Raw genomic sequence first — 19,439 nt, forward strand, 5'->3', positions numbered from 1 at the left:
ATTCAACCCTGCTGGGGTGTGGCTGGAAATTGGAACTAGACACAGTTCTGATTGGAAATAAGGTGTACAATTTTGACAGTGAGGGTAATTAACCACTGGGACAATTACCAAGGGTCACGGGGGATTCTCCATCACTGACAATTTTTAAATCACGACTGGATGTTTTTCTAAAAAAATCTGCTCTAGGAATTATTTGGGGGCATGTCTCCAGCCAGGGTGATACACAGAGCTGCTCTGTTCCTAGGAAGGACCGGGACAACCGCCCATGCCCTGCACATTGGGGGCCATGATCTTCAGGGGGATGCAGGGTCCAGGGCGGCTTGTGGAGTTAGCCAGGGGCCTGGTGCTGGCAGCAACAGCACCTGGCATTGCTCAGGGGAGGAGGCAGTAGCATGGGGGAGCTGGAACCCTTTATATTTCACTTAGCTACCAAGTGCCCCTCTCCGAGGAACCCCAGGCCCTGCACCCATCCCCACGGCACAAGTTCTGCCCCTGGGGGGAGGTGTTTCTAGCAGGGGGAGCTCCGGATGCCAGTGGCTTGCCCGCTATAACCCTTTAGCCTCCAGCTCTGGGTGGGAAGCAGCTCCCCAGCCTGTAAACCTCTCTCCTAGGCCCGAGGGCAGACTCATAGACTCATAGACTCATAGACTTTAAGGTCAGAAGGGACCATTATGATCAGAGATGGGGGCTGGCCTGTGTCTGCTCCCAACGGGGAGAGATGCTGCTTCCAGCGCTGTCTCTGCAGCCCAATAGTTCTCCTGGCCCCACTGAGAAAGTGGCAGGGGGGCGGGTCCCATTACAGCTATTGGGGGGTGGGGCTGGGGCTGGAGGGATCCTCAGGATCCCTTGCACCTGGGTTTCTGCTGAGCAGAGCAAGGCAGCTGCTTCCTCCCCGCACCAGGGAGCTGGGGCTCAGACGGGGGGGGGCGCACCCCAGCTCCTCCTGGCAGGCCTCCGCCTCCCACTGCAGCGGTCGCGAGTGGAGCTGGCTCCCCCCCGGCAGCCCCCAGCCAATCTGGCCTGGCCCCCCTCATCTCCCCAGCCCCTCTAGGCCAGGCTCCCCCCGCACGCCACAGACCCTCCTCCCGCCCCTGCGCCTCCCCTCCAGCCCACGGCCCCGCCTCTGCCCCGCCCCACGCTCCAGCCGCCGCTCGCCCTGCAGCCGCGCCAGCCGCTCCCGCGTCCAGTCCCGGGCGCCCGGCTCGCCGAGGCCATGCTGGGCAAGGACTACATGCTGGCCATCATCCTGGTCAACTGCGACGGTGAGCGGGGGGGGGCTGAGCAGAGCAGGGAGGGGGCTGTGCCCGGAGAAGGGGAAGGGACCGTGGCCGGGGGGGAAAGGGTTGTGGCGGGGGGGGGAGCCATGGCCGGGCAGGGAGGGGGCTGTGACCGGGCATAGGAGGAAGGGGCCGTGGCCGGTCGGGGGGGGGCGGGCGGAGGGAGGGCTCCGTGGTTGGGGGGGGCCGTGGCCAGGCGGGGAGAAGGGGCCGTGGCCGGTCGGGGGGGGGCAGAGGGAGGGCTCCGTGGTTGGGGGGGGGGCCGTGGCCGTGGCCAGGCGGGGGGAAGGGGCCGTGGCCGGTCGGGGGGGGCGAAAGGAGGGCTCCGTGGTTGGGGGGGGCCGTGGCCAGGCGGGGGGAAGGGGCCGTGGCCGGTCGGGGGGGCGGAGGGAGGGCTCCGTGGTTGGGGGGGCCGTGGCCGTGGCCAGGCGGGGGGAAGGGGCCGTGGCCGGTCGGGGGGGGGAAGGGGCCGTGGCCGTGGCCGTGGCCCTGCGCTCTGACGCTGGCGGGCCTGGCTGCCGACCTGTTGCCGGCGCCCGCCGGGCGGTCTGCGGGGGGCTCTGCAGGGAGGAGCGAGCGCCCCACGGCCCCGCGCTCTCCATGGTGCTGAACGCGGGCACCGCCCTGGCCGGGCCCGGCCTACCCGCACCCCGGCTCCTGCCCGCCCGCAGCCCCGCCCGCCGCAGCCGGACTCCCCGCCCTTCCTCGGGCTCAACTTCCCTGCTGCGGAACGTGCGGAGGAAAAGGGAATCGGGGGGGGGGGGCAGCTCCAGCTGCTCCCTGCAAAGGGAGGGGGGCCGGGCTGGGGGGTCCCCGGCCTTTATCTCCGCCCGCCCGCCCGCAGGTGCCGCGCCCATCCCAGCCCCTGGCGCGAGCTGGGTGCCTGGGTGCAAGTGGCCCACCTGTTCCGCTTGCCAAGGGCCCCCTGGGTCGGGGCCTGGAGCTTCCTCTTCCGAGCTGGGTCTGCGAGGCCCGTGCCCTGCCTGAGCCGTCCCTAGGCAGCCAACGGGCCAGCGGTTCCCTGCTGGAGCCAGGCGCACCCTGGCGCTGGTGGCTGCACCTGGTTCCTTTGGGGAGTGTCTGGTGAGGGGGGACAGGAGCCGGGGGGTTCCCGCAGCTCTGGCCAGGCCGGTGCCCCCACCACCGGGCCCAGACACCGCCTGGCCACGGCTCCCCCCCCGCCCCCGACCACTGCGCCCTCCCTCTGAGCTGTTACCCGCAGTGGCCGTGGCCTGTAGGACTCGGTTTGGTGGGTTTCAGCCCATTTCCCATGGACAGGCTGAGCAGGGGGCCAAGGGCCGAGCAGGGCATGCAGCCCCCCCCCCCCGCACACTGAGTCGTGGCTGAGCCTGTTGAGCTGGGGGGGCAGCGCTGGGGGGGGGCAGAATGGCCCAGAGTGTGGCACAGTGCGGCTGCCAGGCCCAGGCCAGCCTGCTCCCTCGGGGGCGGTGCCAGGCCCGCGGCAGCACGCTGTGTCCATGCAGGAAGAGTTGGGGATACTGCAGCCAGGACTGGGCGGGGGAGCCGGGGGAGTCACCAGGAGTTAACTGGGCGACGGGAGGAGTGAACGGGTTGAACGGCTGGTTTAATGGCTGTCCGGGGTCCTGGGGCCGGGCGGGGTGTCTGGCCAGGCTGGTCCGAGCTGTGCCACGGATGGGGGCTGCTTGGGCCGGGCCTGGCTCCGCACGCTGTGGGCAGGGGTCTGCTCCAGCCGGGCCAGGCAGGGCCTGCTGCACCGTGTTGGGGTCGCCCCCTTACATCCCGAATGAGGAGCGGGCCAGTGGGGCGGCTGGGCTGCAGGGCCCCCGCAGGTGGCTGGGCACAGGTGGGCACAGCATGGGCTTGGCAGGAAACCATCCCCTGCTACCATGGGCATCCTCCAGCTCCCCCAGGCCTGATCTTCCTCCTAGCTCCCCTGCCCCGTGCTCCCGCCTTGGCCCGTCTCCTTCAGGACTCCCGCGCCGGGCAGAGGGGGAAGCTGCCGCTGCCAGGGCTGCACCTGCTCTGTGGCTGCGGAGAGGAGCCGGCGGGGCCCCCTTTGCAGCGCGACAGCCGAGTGTGTGACGCTGAACACGCACCGAACGCGCCTGTGTTGCTACAGCAACGCCTCCCACGTCAGCTCCCGGAGCATCCTGCCCAGCTGTTCCCTGCCCCGCCAGAGCAGGCGGATTTCACCAGCCGAAGGCCCCCAGCCTCACGCAGCTGGGCCCCGAGGACTGGGCCGTGGGGGGGGCGAAGCTGGCGCCGGGGGGAGGCTGCGTGGAGCCGACCAGATTAATCCCCAGGCTGGAAGCCTGCAGGCCCTTGGTTAAATGCCCAGAGTCGGCCTGGGTCTGAGAGCGGCCTAGTCTCTTTGGGAGCAATGTTGTTATCCTGCCGTGTCCTCCTGGGTCGGGATTTCCAGCGCGGCCCCTGGCTGGCGGGCAGGGCGTGTGCCCCCCACCACTGGAAGACCGGAGTCCGCTTACACAGGACGGGGACACGGCCAATGTGCTGGTGCCCTCGATGGAGAGCATCTGCCAAGCCTGGTGCTGCCGCGCCCCCTGAATCGGGCCCTGCCCCAGGCCTGTGTGGGCACCAGGCTGGGCTGCAGGGCACCTCCTCTCCCTGGGTCGCATGAGCCGGTGTCCCTCTCCCCGGGCCAGAGGCAGGAGGCCTGGGCCGATGAGATCAGGCTCCGGCACAGACTCTGGGCGGCGAATGAAAGACGGGAAAACACTTGTCTTCAAAACAGGCTTCTTGAGGAGCCAGGTCTCGGTCACGGGGCCTCCGCCCAGCGCCGGGGATGCTGCCTCCTGCCACTTGCTCAGCCTGAGGCTCCTGGGCCCGTCTCGCCAGCGCGCCAGGCCCTTCTCCTGCTGTGCAGGCCTTGTCTTCGGGACCGGCCTTGGGCCAAGGAATCGCAGTGCTCCATCCCCCTGGGGGCTCCGCTCCCTGCTCCCCTAGCCCAGCCTGGCGGCCTGTCCGCGTCTAACCAGCCCAGATCTCCTGGGTCGCCGGACGATCCCTTGTCCCAGGCAGAGCAACTGACCCTCCCCCTGCAGCTCCCAGCTCCCTGCCTTGCTCCAGGCCCTGCCTGTCCTGGAGCTTCCCTCGGCTGGGGCTTCTCCCGCCGCCCCTTTGCAGCCCCTCTGGCCCACGCGAACCCTTCTGGGCGAGTGCAGGCCACGCCCATCCCACTCCCTCTGCGGGCGAGCAGGGACCCTCGGGGGAATCCTGGGCCAAGGCCTGCCCCTGCGTCCCTCCTAGGGGCAGATGCTGCATGGAGCCCTGGGCTGGGCTGGGGCAGCATCGGGGCCTGGGCCTGGCCTCCCAGCGCAGGGCCCTGCCGGGACAGAGGCTGCGGGGCTGGCAGTGGAGGGGGCTCAGGAGGTAGGAAGCAGCTGGGCTCGCGGCTGGCGGCGTTGCTGCAAACTCCCCGGGGAGGGGCGTTAATCGCTCTGGCCTGGGGCGCTGGCTGCGTCTCCCAGCTGCGGATGGAGCCGCGCTGCCTGGGCAGGACCCGATTCCGCCGAGTGCTGCTGGGGGAGCCGGCTCTGGCCAGGCTGAGAGCAGCAGCAGGCTCCCAGCGCCGGCGGGCGCGCTGCCCTCTGGCTATTTTTAGCTGCGCTCTCGGGGGCGGCTCCGGTTACAGATGCTGCACCTTGGACGTGCTGGGCTGCGGGGCCCGATTCTTGTCCCCTCTGGGGATGGGGCAGGGACTGAGCTATTCCCGGCTTGGGGGGGGGGGGGGGCAGGGCCTCTGAGTCTCAGCCCTTTCCCGTTGACTTTCCTTCCTCCTCTTCCTCCCCCCAAGCAGCAGCTGGTCTGGTGCACCTGAGCCCCGCCCCCCACCGGCGAGCGCCACACGTCTCGGGGGGGGGGGGGGGGGGACTGGCTGGTAATGGAGGCGGGGGAACGAGGGGGGGCGGGGGGGCGGGGGGGGACCTTTTTAGGGCCGGGGCCGCTGAGCCACAGAAAAATCAGTCGGGAGCCGCACACAAGTGAGACCCCAACCCCCTCCCACCCCCCCCACGACCCGTCGCTGACGTGCCCCTGACAGCAGAGAGAGGCGCCCGCATCCCCGCGCGCCAGAGCCAGCCTAGTAGATTTGGTGGGCACCTGCCTCAGCTGGTAGCCTGGATGCTCAGGCTGGAGTTTGGGGCCTCCAGCCCCAGCCACAGGGGGCCTTGGCAGCATCCTCGGCGGGCCGCAGGCTGAGCTGAATCCCCCGGCCCGCCAGCCCGGTGACGAGACGGGGGCTTCTCTCGCTGGGAGGAATCCTCCAGCCTGGCTCCTGCAGCGGGAGGCGGGGACCCCCGGCCCTGCACCCCATCTGCTGCAAGATGGGACCCCGCCAGCCTGGAGAACAGGGGGTTGGTGCTGCTCCAGGACACGCCCAGCGCAGACGTGATGTGGCTACAGGAGGCAGGGCCAGGCGGCCTCAGGCCCCTTGGGGTGGGTCCATCAGCCCCCAGCACACTGCGCAGCTCCCAGGCCCTGCCCCCAGCCAGGTGGCCGACTCCGCCTCCCGTCCTAGAGCCTTGTTATCGCTCAGGCTGGGTCGGGGTGTCTGGGCCAATCCACATGTGGGGGAGTCAGAGGGAATCGCACAGCCCAGCGCAGGGGGACCCGGGCCACAGAGCAGACACCCCCCCCCCCCACTGCACCACAGACGGGACCGGGGGCCGGCCGCTTGGCTACCGAGTGCAGTGCTAGAGATGGCAACCTGACCCCTCCCCCGGTTCATGCCAGGGCAGCACGTTGAATTTCCTGGCTTTGAAGAGTCCCAGCTGCTGCCTTGATGTCACTGCATTCCTTTCCGGTTTACTTAAAGCCCACGGCCAGTCACCCCCTGGAGTAGCCACAGGTGCTCATGGTGAGGGGGGAGGGGCTTGCCGCATGGAGAGTGTGGGCTAGTGGCTAGAGCAGGGGTGGCACGGCCAGACGCGTGGGGTCCATTCCATTTGCTCTGTGATCTGAGCATCTTCCGCCCTCTGTCTGTGCACCGGGACAGACGCTCACCCCAGTCCCAGGAGAGGAGCGTGGTGGCCAGAGCTGAACAAGCGCTTTGGGCGTGTCTCGCTATGGGTGGTGCACATCCGCACGTGCTTTGGTGAACAACACTTATTCTTCACGTGGAGGGACAAATTGGAGCGTGGCCCCGGCCCCAGCTGCCTGATGCTTTCCCTGTCCCTAGATAATCTGTGGAGTGACCAGACTCTGGAGGCAGATCCCGACCTTCCCCCCGGATGGAGGAAAATTCACGACTCCTCTGGGACCTACTACTGGCACGTGCCCACGGGCACCACGCAGTGGCAGCGGCCGTCGTGCGCGTCCGGCTCGGCAGGGGGCCCGGTGGCTAGCGGAGAAGCTGCGGTGCAGGAACCGGTACAGGCCGGCGGGACGGCGGCTGCTCGGGGCTCAGCCCCGTTGTGTGGGGGCGGGATGTGCTTGGCGAGGGCCCGGGGGACAGGCCGGGCTATGCGGGGCCTGGCCCCCGCCGGGAACTCGCCCGCGCACGCTCCACGGCCCCCGCCGGCGTCTCACGAGTCTCTTCTGTCTGCGCAGGGGCTGCCGGCGGCCGCCGTGAAGCTGGCGTCGGAGGAGAGACCCGTCCCCAGCCCGGTGGCCTTGCTGCCCAGGAGGTAGGGCTGGGACCGCGGGTACTTGGCCAGGGCTTTGCCGCAGGCCTGGCTAGGCTGACTCCCTGGGGAGCCCCCTGGCGCCTCCCGGGGCGAGCCCGGCCCAGCTCTCATCCCTGGTCTGGGTCCCCCAGAGCCTCGCAGCCCGGGAGCCATTTCCTGCCACGCCAACGAGGTTTCCCTCCTGATTTCATCCCAGTCCTGTAAGTTCCAGGCTCCACCCTCCTTGGAGGAGCGCTGCTTCCTGCAGGGCCCCCCGGCCGCTCCCTCCAGCCTCTTGGGCCCATCGTCCCCTCTCGAAACTCGCCCCGGGCTCTCGGCCACGGGCCCCCAGGGATGGGTGAAGCCACCAGCCCTGAAGGGAGGGACGTGCCCCTTCTGTCCGGGAGGCCAGGCCTTTGCATGGGCAGCCCCCGGAGCCACTGGGCCAGTAGAGCGGAGGGACTCCGACAGCCAAGGCTGCTAAGCCGCGAGTCAACCCTCATGCTTCAGGGCCCGGGCCGGGGTCAGGAGGGACCCCCCCCCCCCCCGAGCAGCATTGGGCCAGGGGCTCTTGTTTCCCGCTGCCGCAGAAGAGCCCGGCTCCAGGCGCTGCAGGAGGCGGCGCTGGGTTCGTGCCGGGCCCCCCGCGCAGGCCGGTGCCCCAGGCCCGCCCCGTGCCCGTCGCAGTGGGAATGGGGGGCTTGTCGCTGTGTCCGCAGCGTGGGGGGGACGAGGGCTCACCCGGATCCCAGGGAACGTGAAGCCCTGGGGCACGGGGCGGGGGTGGGGGTGCAGTGGGCGCGTGCCACGCCCCTCCCAGGGGAGCCTGTTGGTTGGGCGCCCAGGGCTGGTTCTTCGCTGCCTGGCGGGGAAGCGGGAAGCGGGCGGCCAGGGCCCGGCTCGGGGCTGTGGGGAGCAGCCAGGCGGGGCAGCATCTCGGGGAGGAACCGAGGCAGGGAGCGGCAGAGGCCCTCAGCCTGCAGGCTCCTGCCCCCGCTCGCCGCCATGGCTGATGCCGCCCCCTCCTTTGCAGGTCCTCGGGGCCCTGGCCCGGGCAGGAGCTCCATCCCGGCGGCACCGAGCCTGGCTCCAAGGTACCGCACCGAGGGGGCCTGGGGAACAGCAGGGCTAATGGGCGGAGCTGCTGGAGGGGGCTGGGCCCTGGGGTGGCACCAAGTGTTCTGCTGGCTCCACCCCGCAGGGCCCATAGGCACAGGCCGGTGATCGATGGGCAGAGTCCTGGGGGGCTGGCCCGGCCGGGGGGGCCGCAGCGGGTTGCCTGGCAGAAGCTGCTCACGGTGTCGCTAAGGCCTCTGCCCGGCCTGGGTCGCTGTGGGCTGGGCGCTGGCGGGCGTGGGGGGGGCGGCGGGGCCTGCGCGGTGACCCCCGTCTGTGCCCCCCAGTGCTTCGTCGTGCGCTCCCTGGGCTGGGTGGAGATCCCGGAGGAGGACCTGGCCCCGGGCAAGAGCAGCATCGCGGTGAATAACTGCATCCAGCAGCTCTCCCAGAGCAAGGGGGAGGGGCGGGGCCCGGCGGGCAGCTGGGGCGAGGTGAGTCCCCGGCCCGGCGGGGGCCCCGTGCGCGCGGTGCCTGGGGGAGGCGGTTGGCTCGCGGGGTCGGACGCTGGCCCGGGGCCCTGGGTAGGGGCGCTCCGCGGGGACCTCGCGCCTGCCCGATTCGGGGTCCCTGGGTAGGGGCGCTCCGCGGGGACCTCGCGCCTGCCCGATTCGGGGCCCTGGGTAGGGGCGCTCCGCGGGGGCCTCGCGCCTGCCCGATTCGGGGTCCCTGGGTAGGGGCGCTCCGCGGGGATCTCGCGCCTGCCCGATTCGGGGTCCCTGGGTAGGGGCGCTCCGCGGGGATCTCGCGCCTGCCCGATTCGGGGCCCTGGGTAGGGGCGCTCCGCGGGGATCTCGCGCCTGCCCGATTCGGGGTCCCTGGGTAGGGGCGCTCCGCGGGGATCTCGCGCCTGCCCAATTCGGGGTCCCTGGGTAGGGGCGCTCCGCGGGGATCTCGCGCCTGCCCGATTCGGGGTCCCTGGGTAGGGGCGCTCCGCGGGGACCTCGCGCCTGCCCAATTCGGGGTCCCTGGGTAGGGGCGCTCCGCGGGGACCTCGCGCCTGCCCGATTCGGGGTCCCTGGGTAGGGACGCTCCGCGGGGATCTCGCGCCTGCCCAATTCGGGGTCCCTGGGTAGGGGCGCTCCGCGGGGACCTCGCGCCTGCCCGATTCGGGGTCCCTGGGTAGGGACGCTCCGCGGGGACCTCGCGCCTGCCCGATTCGGGGTCCCTGGGTAGGGACGCTCCTCGGGGACCTCGCGCCTGCCCGATTCGGGGTCCCTGGGTAGGGGCGCTCCGCGGGGATCTCGCGCCTGCCCGATTCGGGGTCCCTGGGTAGGGGCGCTCCGCGGGGATCTCGCGCCTGCCCGATTCGGGGTCCCTGGGTAGGGGCGCTCCGCGGGGTCTCCTGCCTGCCCGATTCGGGGTCCCTGGGCAGAGTGAGCGTCGTGGCGCCCCCGGGCTCTGAGCCAGCGGCAGGACGGTGCCCGCCCCAGACCCCTCCCCACCCCCCTGCTTCTGGGCTCTGCTCTGAGCCGCCCGCTCTCCGGGCAGGGCCAGAACATGCTGATGCTTCTGAAGAAGGACACCATGAGCCTGCTGGACCCCCTGGACCGCAGCCTGATCCACTGCCAGCCCGTCACCAGCATCCGCGTCTGGGGCGTGGGGTGCAACAACGGCAGGCGAGTGGCCGAGGGGGTGGGCGGGGCTGCCGGAGCTCCGCTCGGGGGAGGGGGGGGAGGCCTCACCGCCCTGGCACGGGGCAGGGCTGCCCGGGTCTGTCACAGCCTCCCGGGGCTTGTCAACCCTCCCGGGGACGCCCTGGGGCTGGTGACCCGGCAGTGGGACGCCGTGTGCCTGGAGCCCGGGGCTGGCCTGGCTCCCCTGCACCGTAGCTGCTGGGCATCGCCTGGTCCTGCGGCTGGTTCTCTGCCGGGAGCCACAGGCAGGGGCGTGTGCAGGGGCCTGGCCCGGCTCCCGCAGGAACCAGCCGTTCACTGGTGTCTCCTCTCTCCGCACGCTGCCCCGCCGGCTGCAGGGACAGGTAACGGAGCTCCCTTTCCGGGGGGGGGGGGGAGAGCCACCTCCGGATCCTCACCCCGGGCTCCGCTCTCCCCGCAGGGACTTTGCCTTCGTGGCCAGCGAGAAGGACACCTGCATGCTGAAGTGCCACGTCTTCCACTGCAACGTGCCTGCCAAAGCCATCGCCAAGGCCCTGCATGAGATGTGCTCCCAGGTACGTGGGGGACCCGCCGCCCCGCACGCAGGGCCTGGCCCAGCCTGGCTCCCAGGGAGTCCCGAGCCCGGACAGGCCAGGTTCCCGTCGAAGGGAGAGTGGGGAAACTGAGGCAGAGACCGCTCACGAGGACTAGAACCCAGCTCTCGCCACCAGCCTGTAGACCTCCCGGTGCCCGTTCCCTGGAGCTGCCCTCTCCCCGCTGGGGCCGCCCTGCCTGTGCCCGCAGGGAGGCCCGGCGTGATGGCGTCTCTCTGTGCCGTGCAGCTTATGGCCGAGCGGGCAGTGGTCAGCACCAGCCTCACGCGATCCGTCACGCTGCAGCCAGACAACCTACAGCTGCCAGGTACTCGGGGCTCCCCTCCCCCGCCCGCCCGCGAGCGCCAGCTTGGCCCCGCCCCTGCCCCACACCTGCCGTCCTGCCTTCCCCTGCCGCTGGCATCTGTGTGCGCGAGCGCTATGATGCCGGGCTGGGCGCTAGCGAGCCCGGACCAGGGACAGGCTCAAGGTCCCATCCTGCCTGGCCCACCAGGGATAGAAACCCCTCGCCTGGCCCCGGGCACAGCCGGGAGCTCCCCGCTCCAGGGCACAGGTGCCCCCTTTGCAGCCAGAAGGGCTGAGATCTCTGCTTTTAAATCGATCCCCCCATTTTAGGGGGCAGCTCTGGGCTATTTGCCAGGGCTTGCGGGGCTCTCCTGCTGTGGCCGGCCCAGCGGGACTCATGCAGCCTGTTGCCCTGAGCAGGGTGGGGGAGGAGACCCAGCCCCACACAAGCTGCCTGGGAAGGAACGGCCTAAAGTGCAGAACAGGCCGAGGGGCTGGGCCCCGGGCAGGGGGGTCCTGGAGGGTTTTCAAGAGAAGGCAAATCCCCCCCAGCCCCAGGCAGCAGAGGGCTGTACGTGCAGAACGGCCCCTCCTGTCACCCGCCAGCCGAGCGACGGGTGCTGGGAGGGACAAGCCGAGCCGAGCCCCACGGCCCGGGGGTTGCGGCGAACTTGTCGGGCTCGCTCTTGTCTCCGGCAGAGGATGTTCTGGACGCCGGGAGGCCGGCTGTCCAGCAGTACCAAGCCCTGTACATCGGCAGCATGCCAGTGCCCCAAGCCAGGGGTGAGTAGGCGCGCCGGGGGGCTGCGCTCATGGGGGGGGGCTGCGCTCATGGGGGGGGCTGCGCTCATGGGGGGACGCAGCGCCCCTGAACGGAGCTGGGGGTTGAACGGGAGCAGGGTTACGTTGGCCCCCGAGAGCTCCTGGAAAGCCCAGCCAGGCTGCAGAAGTAGCTGGGGGCCTCCTGGGCACCTCGCTGCCGTGGCGTGTCTGCTGGGCCCGGAGGGGGCACCGCTGGGGGCAGAGTCCCTGGCCAGGGCTCAGGCAGCGCCGCGGGGCTGGCCAGCCAGGGCGATGGAGATGCTTGGCCACGCGCTTCCCTTCTCTCAAGGCTTTGCTGGCCTGGGACTGGTGGGGCGCAGCTGGGCTGGGCTGGCCTGGGGGGAGGGGCGGCTTGCGAGCTCGGCCTGCCACTGGCCACAAGGCGCTGCCCGTGCCCCACCCCGGCTGAGGCGGGAGGCTGCTGCCTGTAGCCCCCTGGGCAGGGCTGAAGCTGCGGGGGGGGAGCTGCCCCCTTGTGCCGGAGCGCAGGGCCCGGCCCATCCCCGCTGCGCGTGCCCCCAGGGATGGACGTGCTGAACGAGGCCATCGCCACCCTGATGAGCAGCCACGGCCGTGAGCAGTGGGCCCCCTCCCTGGTCAGCGTCTCCGACTCGGTGCTGATGGTGCAGCAGACAGAGGTAAGGCCCTTTGGGGGACCGGGGTGGCTGGCGGAGCCCCACTGCCGCAGGGCGCCGGGGTTGGGGGCTTCCGCCCAGGCCCCACTGCCCTGGGCCCACAGCAGCCGCGGCCGGGCGAGCGGCCCAGAGCCAGGTCCTGGTGGCACAGTAGCCAGCAGCAGCCCCTGGCCTGCGTGTCCAGGCCCCTCGTGCCTTAGCACCGCTGGGCAGCGCCCGGGCCCTGAGCCAGCGTGTGGGCACCGCACGAGCATCCTGGGGGCAGCGAGCAGGGAGGGGCCCCAGCAGAGCCCATGGTGCTGGGCGGAGCGTGGCCAGGAGCAGGGCACAGGCCAGCTGCCGTGGGCGCGAAGGGAGGGGGAGGGGCCGGGTGGGGGGCTGAGGGAAACGAGGTGAAGTGGGGGGGGCGTGTGGGCTGGCGGCTGGGGAGGGCTCACGCCCATCGGACCGTGCAGGGCGGGCGGGTGCCTGGTTGTCCTGGGGAGCAGCCAGCAAGGGGCAAAGCTGGGTCTTCCCGGCCGTGGTTCTCGAGCGCCCCGCGTGGGGCCCCGGAGGCGGGTCCTTTCCTGCCGCCCGAGGCTACCCCTGCTCTCGTGTCCCTTGGAGGCTGGCCCGGAGGACGCCCACATCTTCGAGTGCCAGGTCCGCTACGTGACCTTCATCGGGGTGGGGCGGGACGCCCACGCGTTCGCGCTCATCGTAGACCTGGGGCAGCAGCATTTCCAGTGCGCGGCCTTCTGGTGCGAGCCGGACGCCGGCACCATCTCCGAGGGGGTGCAGGCCGCCTGCATGGTGAGTGACCCCCTGGGGACACCCCACGGGGAAAGGGCCCGAGAGCTCCCATTGGCCCAGGAGAGGGCAGACCCTGGGTCCTTGCTCTACTGCAAGCACCAGCCAGTGACCGGAGACCTAGCGACTGGCGCAGCTCTGACCCGCCTGCTGGGACTGGCACCGCAGCTCTGTGTCCTCCGCCCTGCCCTGCCCTGTGGGCTGTTTCCCCCCGAGCTGTCCCCGGGCCGGGCTCTGCCCCACCTTGCAGGGGGCGGGCTCTGGTCCAACAACCCCAGAGCCAGCAAGGTCCCTACAGGCATGTGTGGGGGTGACTGACAGCTCCCAAGGCTGCTTGGGGGGCCCTGCCAGTCCAGGTCTGCAGAAGGGCACATGCTGCTGTCTTCCCTCATGTGGGGCCACGTGCCCCTGAAGCCAGGCCTGACGTGGGTGACTCAGCGCTGCAGGATTCCAGGTGGGGGAGAGTAGGGAAGGGGGCCGGTCTAGAAGCTAGCTGAAGGGGCAAACCGAGTCAGGATTCCCAGGGTCTGTCTTTGCACAGCGACGCTCTGTGACTCAGTTTACCCACCGTGCAGGGATGACACCAACCCTTCCCTGCGAGGGGCCGCAGAGGGGTCTCTCTGCAGCGCGCTGACCCGCGGCTCTGTCCGTCGCAGGTTCAGTACCAGAAGTGTCTGGTGGCCTCCACCTCACGGCTGAAGTCCAAGGGCGGCTCCCGCGCGGGGCTGAAGATGAAGCGGACAGCGTCCGTGGACTCCCCGGGGTGCCCGTTCCCTTCCCTGCAGAAAGGCGGCGGCGGCGCTCGCAAGAGGGGGGTGTTCTCCTTCCTGGACGCGTTCCGGCAGAAGCAGTCCGTGCTGCACACCCTGTAGGACCATGGGCGAGGCAGCGGGCTCCCGCTGGCTCGTGTAACTCGCGGAGCCGGCTCTGGCGCCGTTTCCCTGCTGCTCCGGCTCCACAGCCCAGCGCGAGGCCCTTCCCGGCAGGGGGAGCCCACTGGTCACCCAGGCAAGGCCGGACCCCACAGCCCTTTGCTTTGCTGACAAGCCCCTCGGGGGAGAAGCGCTGACCCAGCCGGGTACGGTTCCAGGCCGGGAACGGCTCTTCGCATCCAAGCAGCCAGACGCGAATGTGACACCCAGGCCCAAAGGCACCAAGTTCTGTCCTCCCTGCCTGTCGGGGCCCAGGGCCGCAGACGCTCCAGCCAGGGCTGCTCCTAGGGGTCACCATGGAACGGGAGCGCAATGGCTGCTGGGGTGCCGTTACCACCCCCGCAAGAAGGGCTGGGGTCCCTGGGAACCACAGAGCCACCTCCCTGGCCCCTTCCCCCAAGCCCCTGGGAGCCGGCGTTGCTCTGCTGGTGGCAGCACGGAGGGCAGGCGGGTCCCTGGGGCTGCCGGCTGCAGACACGAGGAGATGCCTTGTCCAGGCAACTGACTAACCATTCCCCGCCCTGCTCCCTTCCCACCGCTCCCTCCAGTAGCTGGGAACACCCTGCTGGGAAGGGCAGGAGGCCGGGGGGGGGTTTAATTCGGAGCAAACTCCTGCCTCCTTTGCTCTCAAAACCATCAGGGCCGGCAGCCGCAACCCGACCCGCACAAAGCAGCGTGCACCGCTCAGCGCTTACCCAGCCCTCCCGGGACAGAGCAGCACGTGTGGCGGGAGAGGCCCCGGCCTGGCTGCGTACGGCCTGTGCCTGGGCCGGCCGGCCCGCTTGCCACCTGCAGGACAAGAAAACCCCGCTCGGGCTTCTTGGGAGTCAGGGCTGGTGTGAATCGTGTGTGTGGTGAGTCCCACCAAGCCTGGCGTCCCCAGCTGGGGCTGTGCGGAGGCATCCGCTGGAGCAGCTCCCTCCAGCCGCCAGCCAGTCGCTCACCTGCTGGGCCGCTGGACTGACTCTACCTCAGTGACTTTCTATCTGATCATTTGTGCAAATAAATGCGACCGTGCAGCGCGCACGAGCCCCCGTGCTTTGTGCCCCTCCTGCTGCGATGGAAGGGGGGCTGCCAGGGCGGGGGGCTGCCAGGGCGGGGGGGGGGCTTGTCCGCTAGCCAGGCATGTGGGTAGGCACGGCCGGCCGGACTGGAGCTGTCTCACGGCCCGGCTCGCTCAGTTGCCTGGCTTGGGCAGGCAGGCCCAGCCCCTCAGCACTGTGGGGGGTGGGGGGGGTTACTTTGCCTACGGCAGAACCCCTGCGGGGGGCGGTGTGACGGCGCGTTGGGGTCCCCCATCTCCTGCACCCCGAAATGGCACAAACAGACTGCACCAGCCAGTAGAATTGAGGTTGTTTATTGCTCCTCCAGCACAGCGCAGCACAGATGTAATCTGGTCACAGGAACTGGGGCTAAGAGGCCTCAGTGCCCCCCCTTGAGATAGGGGAGTCCCAGCCCCCCTCCCCAGCCCCTTCTTCCCTGCCTTCCAGCCAGGAACTAACTAACCCTCTTCCAGCCCTGCCCCCCACTCAGGGCCGCATCCACCTCCCTTTGTTCCTCTCCATGGGGGGTGTCTGGCCCCTGGTTCAACAAGTTTGGCCTTACCTCTGCCTAGTGAGGTTTTCCCTGCTGGGTCTTGCTCCAGACAGCAGGGGTCACCACAGCCCAGCAAGTACCCCCACTACGTCACCCCCCCCACTACGTCACCCCCCCCACCACGTCACACCCCCCACTAGTCACAGGCGGGCTCTGCTTTAAGCCGGGGCAGGAAGCCCCCGGAGGGCGCATGGACGCGCCGCTCGCTCCCTGCCGGGCCGGGGAGGGGTCAGGGGGGCGGCGCTCGGACTGCGGGGGGGGGGCAGGTGGCCTCGCCAAATGCAGCGTCACGTGCCACCCGCGACAGGCAGCTGGGAAATCCCCCCCCCCCCCGGGGCTGAAACAAACGGGCCGGGCCCGAATCGGCCCCGCGGGGCCAGGTGCCACGAGCGCTGGGACTCGCCGCGCGCCGGCCGGGCCGGGGGGAGGGGCAGGAGGAGGGGCCGGGGGGGGGGGGGAGTCACGTTCAACCCCCCCCGGCCGCTTTGTAAACCCGTCGCCCTGGGTTGAAGGAGTCACGTGTCCCCGGCCCAGGGCTCAGCTGGGGGGGGCGGAGCCTCGTGCCCGGCAGTGACGTGGCGATGGCGGAACTCTACGTGAAACCGGGTGAGGTGCCGCAGCCCCCCCCCGACCCCCCCGCTCGGGGGCAGGCCGGCGGGGGGGCGGGGAGCCGGGGGGGGGGCAGGCCGGCGGGGGGGCGGGCCCGGGGGGGGGCAGGCCGGCGGGGGGGCGGGGAGCCGGGGGGGGGGCAGGCCGGCGGGAAGCCCGGGGGGGGGGGCAGGCCGGCGGGGGGGCGGGGAGCCCGGGGGGGGGGGCAGGCCGGCGGGAAGCCCGGGGGGGGGGGGCAGGCCGGCGGGGGGGCGGGGAGCCCGGGGGGGGGGGCAGGCCGGCGGGGAGCCCGGGGGGGGCAGGCCGGGGGGGAGCCCGGGAGGAGGGTCCGGGGGGGGGGGGCAGGCCGGCGGGAGGCCCGGGGGGGCAGGCCGGGGGGGCAGGCCGGCGAGCCCGGGAGGGGGGTCCGGGGGGGGGCAGGCCGGCGGGAGGCCCGGGGGGGGTCCGGGGGGGGGGCAGGACGGCGGGGGGGCGGGGAGCCCTGGGGGGGGCAGGCCGGCGGGTGACCGGTGCCCTTGTCTCCCCAGGGAACACGCAGCGCGGCTGGAACGACCCGCCCCAGTTCTCCTACGGGCTGCAGACCCAGGGCGGGGGCCCGAAGCGCCCCCCCCTCACACGCAGGGTCCCGGCCCACGACGCCCCCCCCAGGTCAGACTCGCCCGCGGGGCAGGTCCCGGTGTCTGGCTCGCAGCCCCGCCGGGTCCCTGCAGAGACGCCCCCCCCCCCCCCCCCCCGCCTCAGGCTTTGCGGCTCCCGAGGGACCTTCCCCGCCAGTACCTGGGGGGCTCTGCCCCCCCCCCCCGCAGCCAGTCCCGTTCCTGCTGTGGGAGCAGACACCCCACGGCCCAGCCCCGCTCCTGGGGCCGATGGCAGCCGGCTGGGTGGGTGAGGGGGCCCCTCAGCCGATCTCGCTGCCCGCCCGGCTGCAGTCCCCTCCTTTCCTGCCTGGCAGACGGGCAGCCCTGCGCTGAGGGACACTCACTGCCCCAGGGACAGCGGGGGGAGCAGGCCCTGCAAGCTGGCTCCATGCTGCCTGTTCTCCGCCGCGACCAGCGCTGGGCTGAGACCCCGGAGCAGCGACCATGGGACAAGCCTGCTAGCCCCTGCCAGCCTCGGCAGATCTCGGCAGAGCCCTACTGGCAGGTCCGTGCCCAGTGCCGAGAGGGGCACAGGCTCTTCCGAACTGCAGCCCTGGGGACGCCCGCACCGTAGGGAACGCAGCCCTGGGGACGCCCGCACCGTAGGGAACGCAGCCCTGGGGACGCCCGCACCGTAGGGAACGCAGCCCTGGGGACGCCCGCACCGTAGGGAACGCAGCCCTGGGGACGCCCGCACCGTAGGGAACGCCCCAGCCCTGAGTCTGAGCCCAGGTTCTCGGGCGGGTAACGGCAGTGGGCACAGTCCTGCTTGGGCTGGAGCCCAGTCGCTGCTGTCAGCCCCACCGCCCCGAACCCTTGCCCCCTCAGGGCACCGGAGCACAGGTGGGCTGAGCGGTGGGACGGGACAACGGCAGCGGCTGTTGACTGCACATTTGTGTTTTCAGCCCCGGCTCTGGCAAACTCGGCTCCTCTGGCTGCACCAGCAGCCCTGCCCCCAAAGCCTGTGGGGCCGCCCCCCCTTGCTGAGCTCAGCCCTGCTCTGAGGCCAGACGCGCCCAGGCGGGCTGCGAGCCCGGCGGAGGAGGAGTGCGAGGTGGACGTGGAGGAAGTTCTAGGCCCGCTGGCGGGGACTCTGAGCGAGTGCAGGAGCACCGTGCAGGTGAGTTACCCCTGTGCCCGGCGCCATCGCCAGCGACTCCTCTTTCCACAGGCACGGCCGCTGTGCTTGTCCCCCGCTCGCTCGGCCGCTGGGGTCCCCTCAGAGTGGGGGCAGCCGGTAAGAGCCCATTGAACAGGGATGTTCTGTGGCCTGCTCCCTGCCGCCTCTGCAGACGGGAGGGCGGTTCTGAGGGGGCCCTCCCAGTGACCCCTCTTCCCTACCTCAGCACGGGGAGGGGCGGGGGGATTCTGGTGGCAGCTCTTTGCTCAGGCTCCCCTCTGGCCTTCCAGAAACAGGTGTGCGAGGACATCGGCAGACGCCTGGCCGTGCTGCGGGCGCTGTGGCTGCAGGGAAAGCTCTCTGCCCCTGTGCGGAAGAGGATGACTGTCCTGGTGCAGGGTGAGCAGGACAAAGGGGGGCCAGGGAGGGGTCTGCACTGCGGCCTGCACACAGCTCCCATGTCCCTGTCTGACTGGCGCGCCCATCCCCGTGCAGCCAGGCCCCTCTTCTCCCAGCCGGAACCCCCGGGGCAGCTGTGGTGGGGTGCGGGTGCAGCTCTCTTTCTCCCCTCCACCTGAGGGGCTGCTCTCTCCCTATCCCTAGAGCTGCAGCAGCGGCACTGGGACGCAGCTGATGACATCCATCGCTCGCTCATGGTGGACCACGTCCATGAGGTCAGCCAGTGGCTGGTGGGAATCAAACGGTTAATTGCGGAAGCCAGGCACTTGCCTCGGGAGGACTTGGCAGCCGAAGAGGCCCCGGAGCAGGCAGCCGAAGAGGCCCCGGAGCAGGCAGCCGAAGAGGCCCCGGAGCAGGCAGCCGAAGAGGCCCCGTGAGCCGTGTGGGGGCCTGATGTGCCACCATGCCCTGCTGTGCCCGAGGGACAGAGCACTTGGCCACTGGGAGCGTTTCTCGTTGCTGGAGTGGGGGGGACAGCGAGACTCCTCCAGCCCGGGGGAATCTGGCTTCTCCCCGTCTGCTGTCCTGCCGCCAATGCCCCATGCAGGTGGGCTCCGTGCCAGGGAGCCTTTTTTACCACCAGTGGATCATGGGGCAGTTTGCTGCATGATACTGAATAAAAATCTCTAATTTTCCAGTCCCAAGCCCATGTGCAAGCCCAGCACCAGCTCTGATCTGCAGCCTGCTGTGGACGGGCCCCGCTGGGGGGCAGCACGTGCAGTCCTGTGAGCAAGCAGGGCGCGGTGAGTGTGGCTGGGCGGCAGACTGCTGTTCTTTCCCAGGCCCCTTGGGCACGGCAGGGCTCGGGGGTGGGCGATGGGTCTGATGCGGGGCCTGGGGATCAGCGCTCAGTCCGTCCCGTGCCCCGGAGAGGAGCCGCCCTAGAGCGGGGTGATGTTCCTTGGGTGAAAATGGAGTTTGTCAAACCCAACAGCTGGAGCGGCAGCGGGGACGTGGGGGAGACAGGCTCTGGAAATGCCCCCAACTGGCCTTGGCCTTCAATTGGGAGCAGATTCTGAACAGTGTCAGTCTTGGTTCAGCCCAAGCTGCTGTTTCTGAGCCAGGGACACTGACGAGTCTGTTCCTCACCCGGTCCTGGCTGCGTGGCGCTGCCTGGCGCCGTCACCTTAGTGCTCAAGGGGGGTGCAGAACAGCAGGGAGCGGGTTTGGGCAGGCAGGGCCCTGTTTCCCTTTAGAACATCACTGGGTCGCCCAAAGGGAGGGAGCAGCGGGGGGCAGTTATCCAGTGGGCCGGTGTGTAGCAGTTAGAGCCTCAGGGATGCTCAGCGCAGGGGCTGCGCCTGACCAGCCTGGCGAACAGTCCCCAGTGCCCCCTCCTCCAG

The 19,439-nt window shown here is 70.6% G+C and overlaps 2 protein-coding genes across 5 annotated transcripts; both read left to right on the plus strand.

The window, feature by feature from the left end:
* Nucleotides 1-676: 676 nt before the first annotated feature.
* APBB3 (amyloid beta precursor protein binding family B member 3) lies at nucleotides 677-14,698 on the plus strand. Of its 3 annotated transcripts, none has more exons than XM_075900063.1 (12): nucleotides 678-1,262; nucleotides 6,457-6,647; nucleotides 6,828-6,904; nucleotides 7,917-7,977; nucleotides 8,287-8,433; nucleotides 9,491-9,618; nucleotides 10,058-10,172; nucleotides 10,329-10,518; nucleotides 11,196-11,279; nucleotides 11,841-11,956; nucleotides 12,560-12,745; nucleotides 13,399-14,698. In XM_075900063.1, the coding sequence occupies exons 1-12, from the start codon at nucleotides 1,214-1,216 to the stop codon at nucleotides 13,612-13,614; spliced, it is 1,560 nt and encodes a 519-aa protein (XP_075756178.1). In that variant the 5' UTR covers nucleotides 678-1,213; the 3' UTR covers nucleotides 13,615-14,698. The 3 variants fall into 3 exon arrangements, with proteins under 3 accessions (XP_075756180.1, XP_075756178.1, XP_075756179.1); XM_075900064.1 differs by having other exon boundaries at nucleotides 680-1,262; nucleotides 10,440-10,518; XM_075900065.1 differs by lacking the exon at nucleotides 8,287-8,433 and having other exon boundaries at nucleotides 677-1,262.
* Nucleotides 14,699-15,719: 1,021 nt separating this feature from the next.
* SRA1 (steroid receptor RNA activator 1) lies at nucleotides 15,720-18,733 on the plus strand. Of its 2 annotated transcripts, XM_075900089.1 has the most exons (6): nucleotides 15,720-15,876; nucleotides 16,407-16,523; nucleotides 17,420-17,637; nucleotides 17,928-18,036; nucleotides 18,241-18,380; nucleotides 18,429-18,733. In XM_075900089.1, the coding sequence occupies exons 1-6, from the start codon at nucleotides 15,852-15,854 to the stop codon at nucleotides 18,471-18,473; spliced, it is 654 nt and encodes a 217-aa protein (XP_075756204.1). In that variant the 5' UTR covers nucleotides 15,720-15,851; the 3' UTR covers nucleotides 18,474-18,733. The 2 variants fall into 2 exon arrangements, with proteins under 2 accessions (XP_075756204.1, XP_075756203.1); XM_075900088.1 differs by having other exon boundaries at nucleotides 18,241-18,733.
* The last annotated feature ends 706 nt before the right edge of the window (nucleotides 18,734-19,439 follow it).

Source organism: Pelodiscus sinensis, chromosome 17 (assembly GCF_049634645.1).
Source record: "Pelodiscus sinensis isolate JC-2024 chromosome 17, ASM4963464v1, whole genome shotgun sequence".
Lineage (NCBI taxonomy): Eukaryota > Metazoa > Chordata > Testudines > Trionychidae > Pelodiscus > Pelodiscus sinensis.

What these genes read in the sequence shown, in the direction of transcription:
- APBB3 (XM_075900063.1), top strand. Translation starts at nt 1,214, where the DNA reads ATGCTGGGCAAGGACTACATGCTGGCCATCATCCTGGTCAACTGCGAC. An exon ending in CGGCGGGCAGCTGGGGCGAG is followed by an intron (nt 8,434 to 9,490) that starts GTGAGTCCCCGG and finishes CTCTCCGGGCAG; the next exon opens with GGCCAGAACATGCTGATGCT. An exon ending in GTGGGGTGCAACAACGGCAG is followed by an intron (nt 9,619 to 10,057) that starts GCGAGTGGCCGA and finishes CTCTCCCCGCAG; the next exon opens with GGACTTTGCCTTCGTGGCCA.
- SRA1 (XM_075900088.1), top strand. Translation starts at nt 15,852, where the DNA reads ATGGCGGAACTCTACGTGAAACCGG. An exon ending in GGAACTCTACGTGAAACCGG is followed by an intron (nt 15,877 to 16,406) that starts GTGAGGTGCCGC and finishes TTGTCTCCCCAG; the next exon opens with GGAACACGCAGCGCGGCTGG. An exon ending in AGTGCAGGAGCACCGTGCAG is followed by an intron (nt 17,638 to 17,927) that starts GTGAGTTACCCC and finishes CTGGCCTTCCAG; the next exon opens with AAACAGGTGTGCGAGGACAT.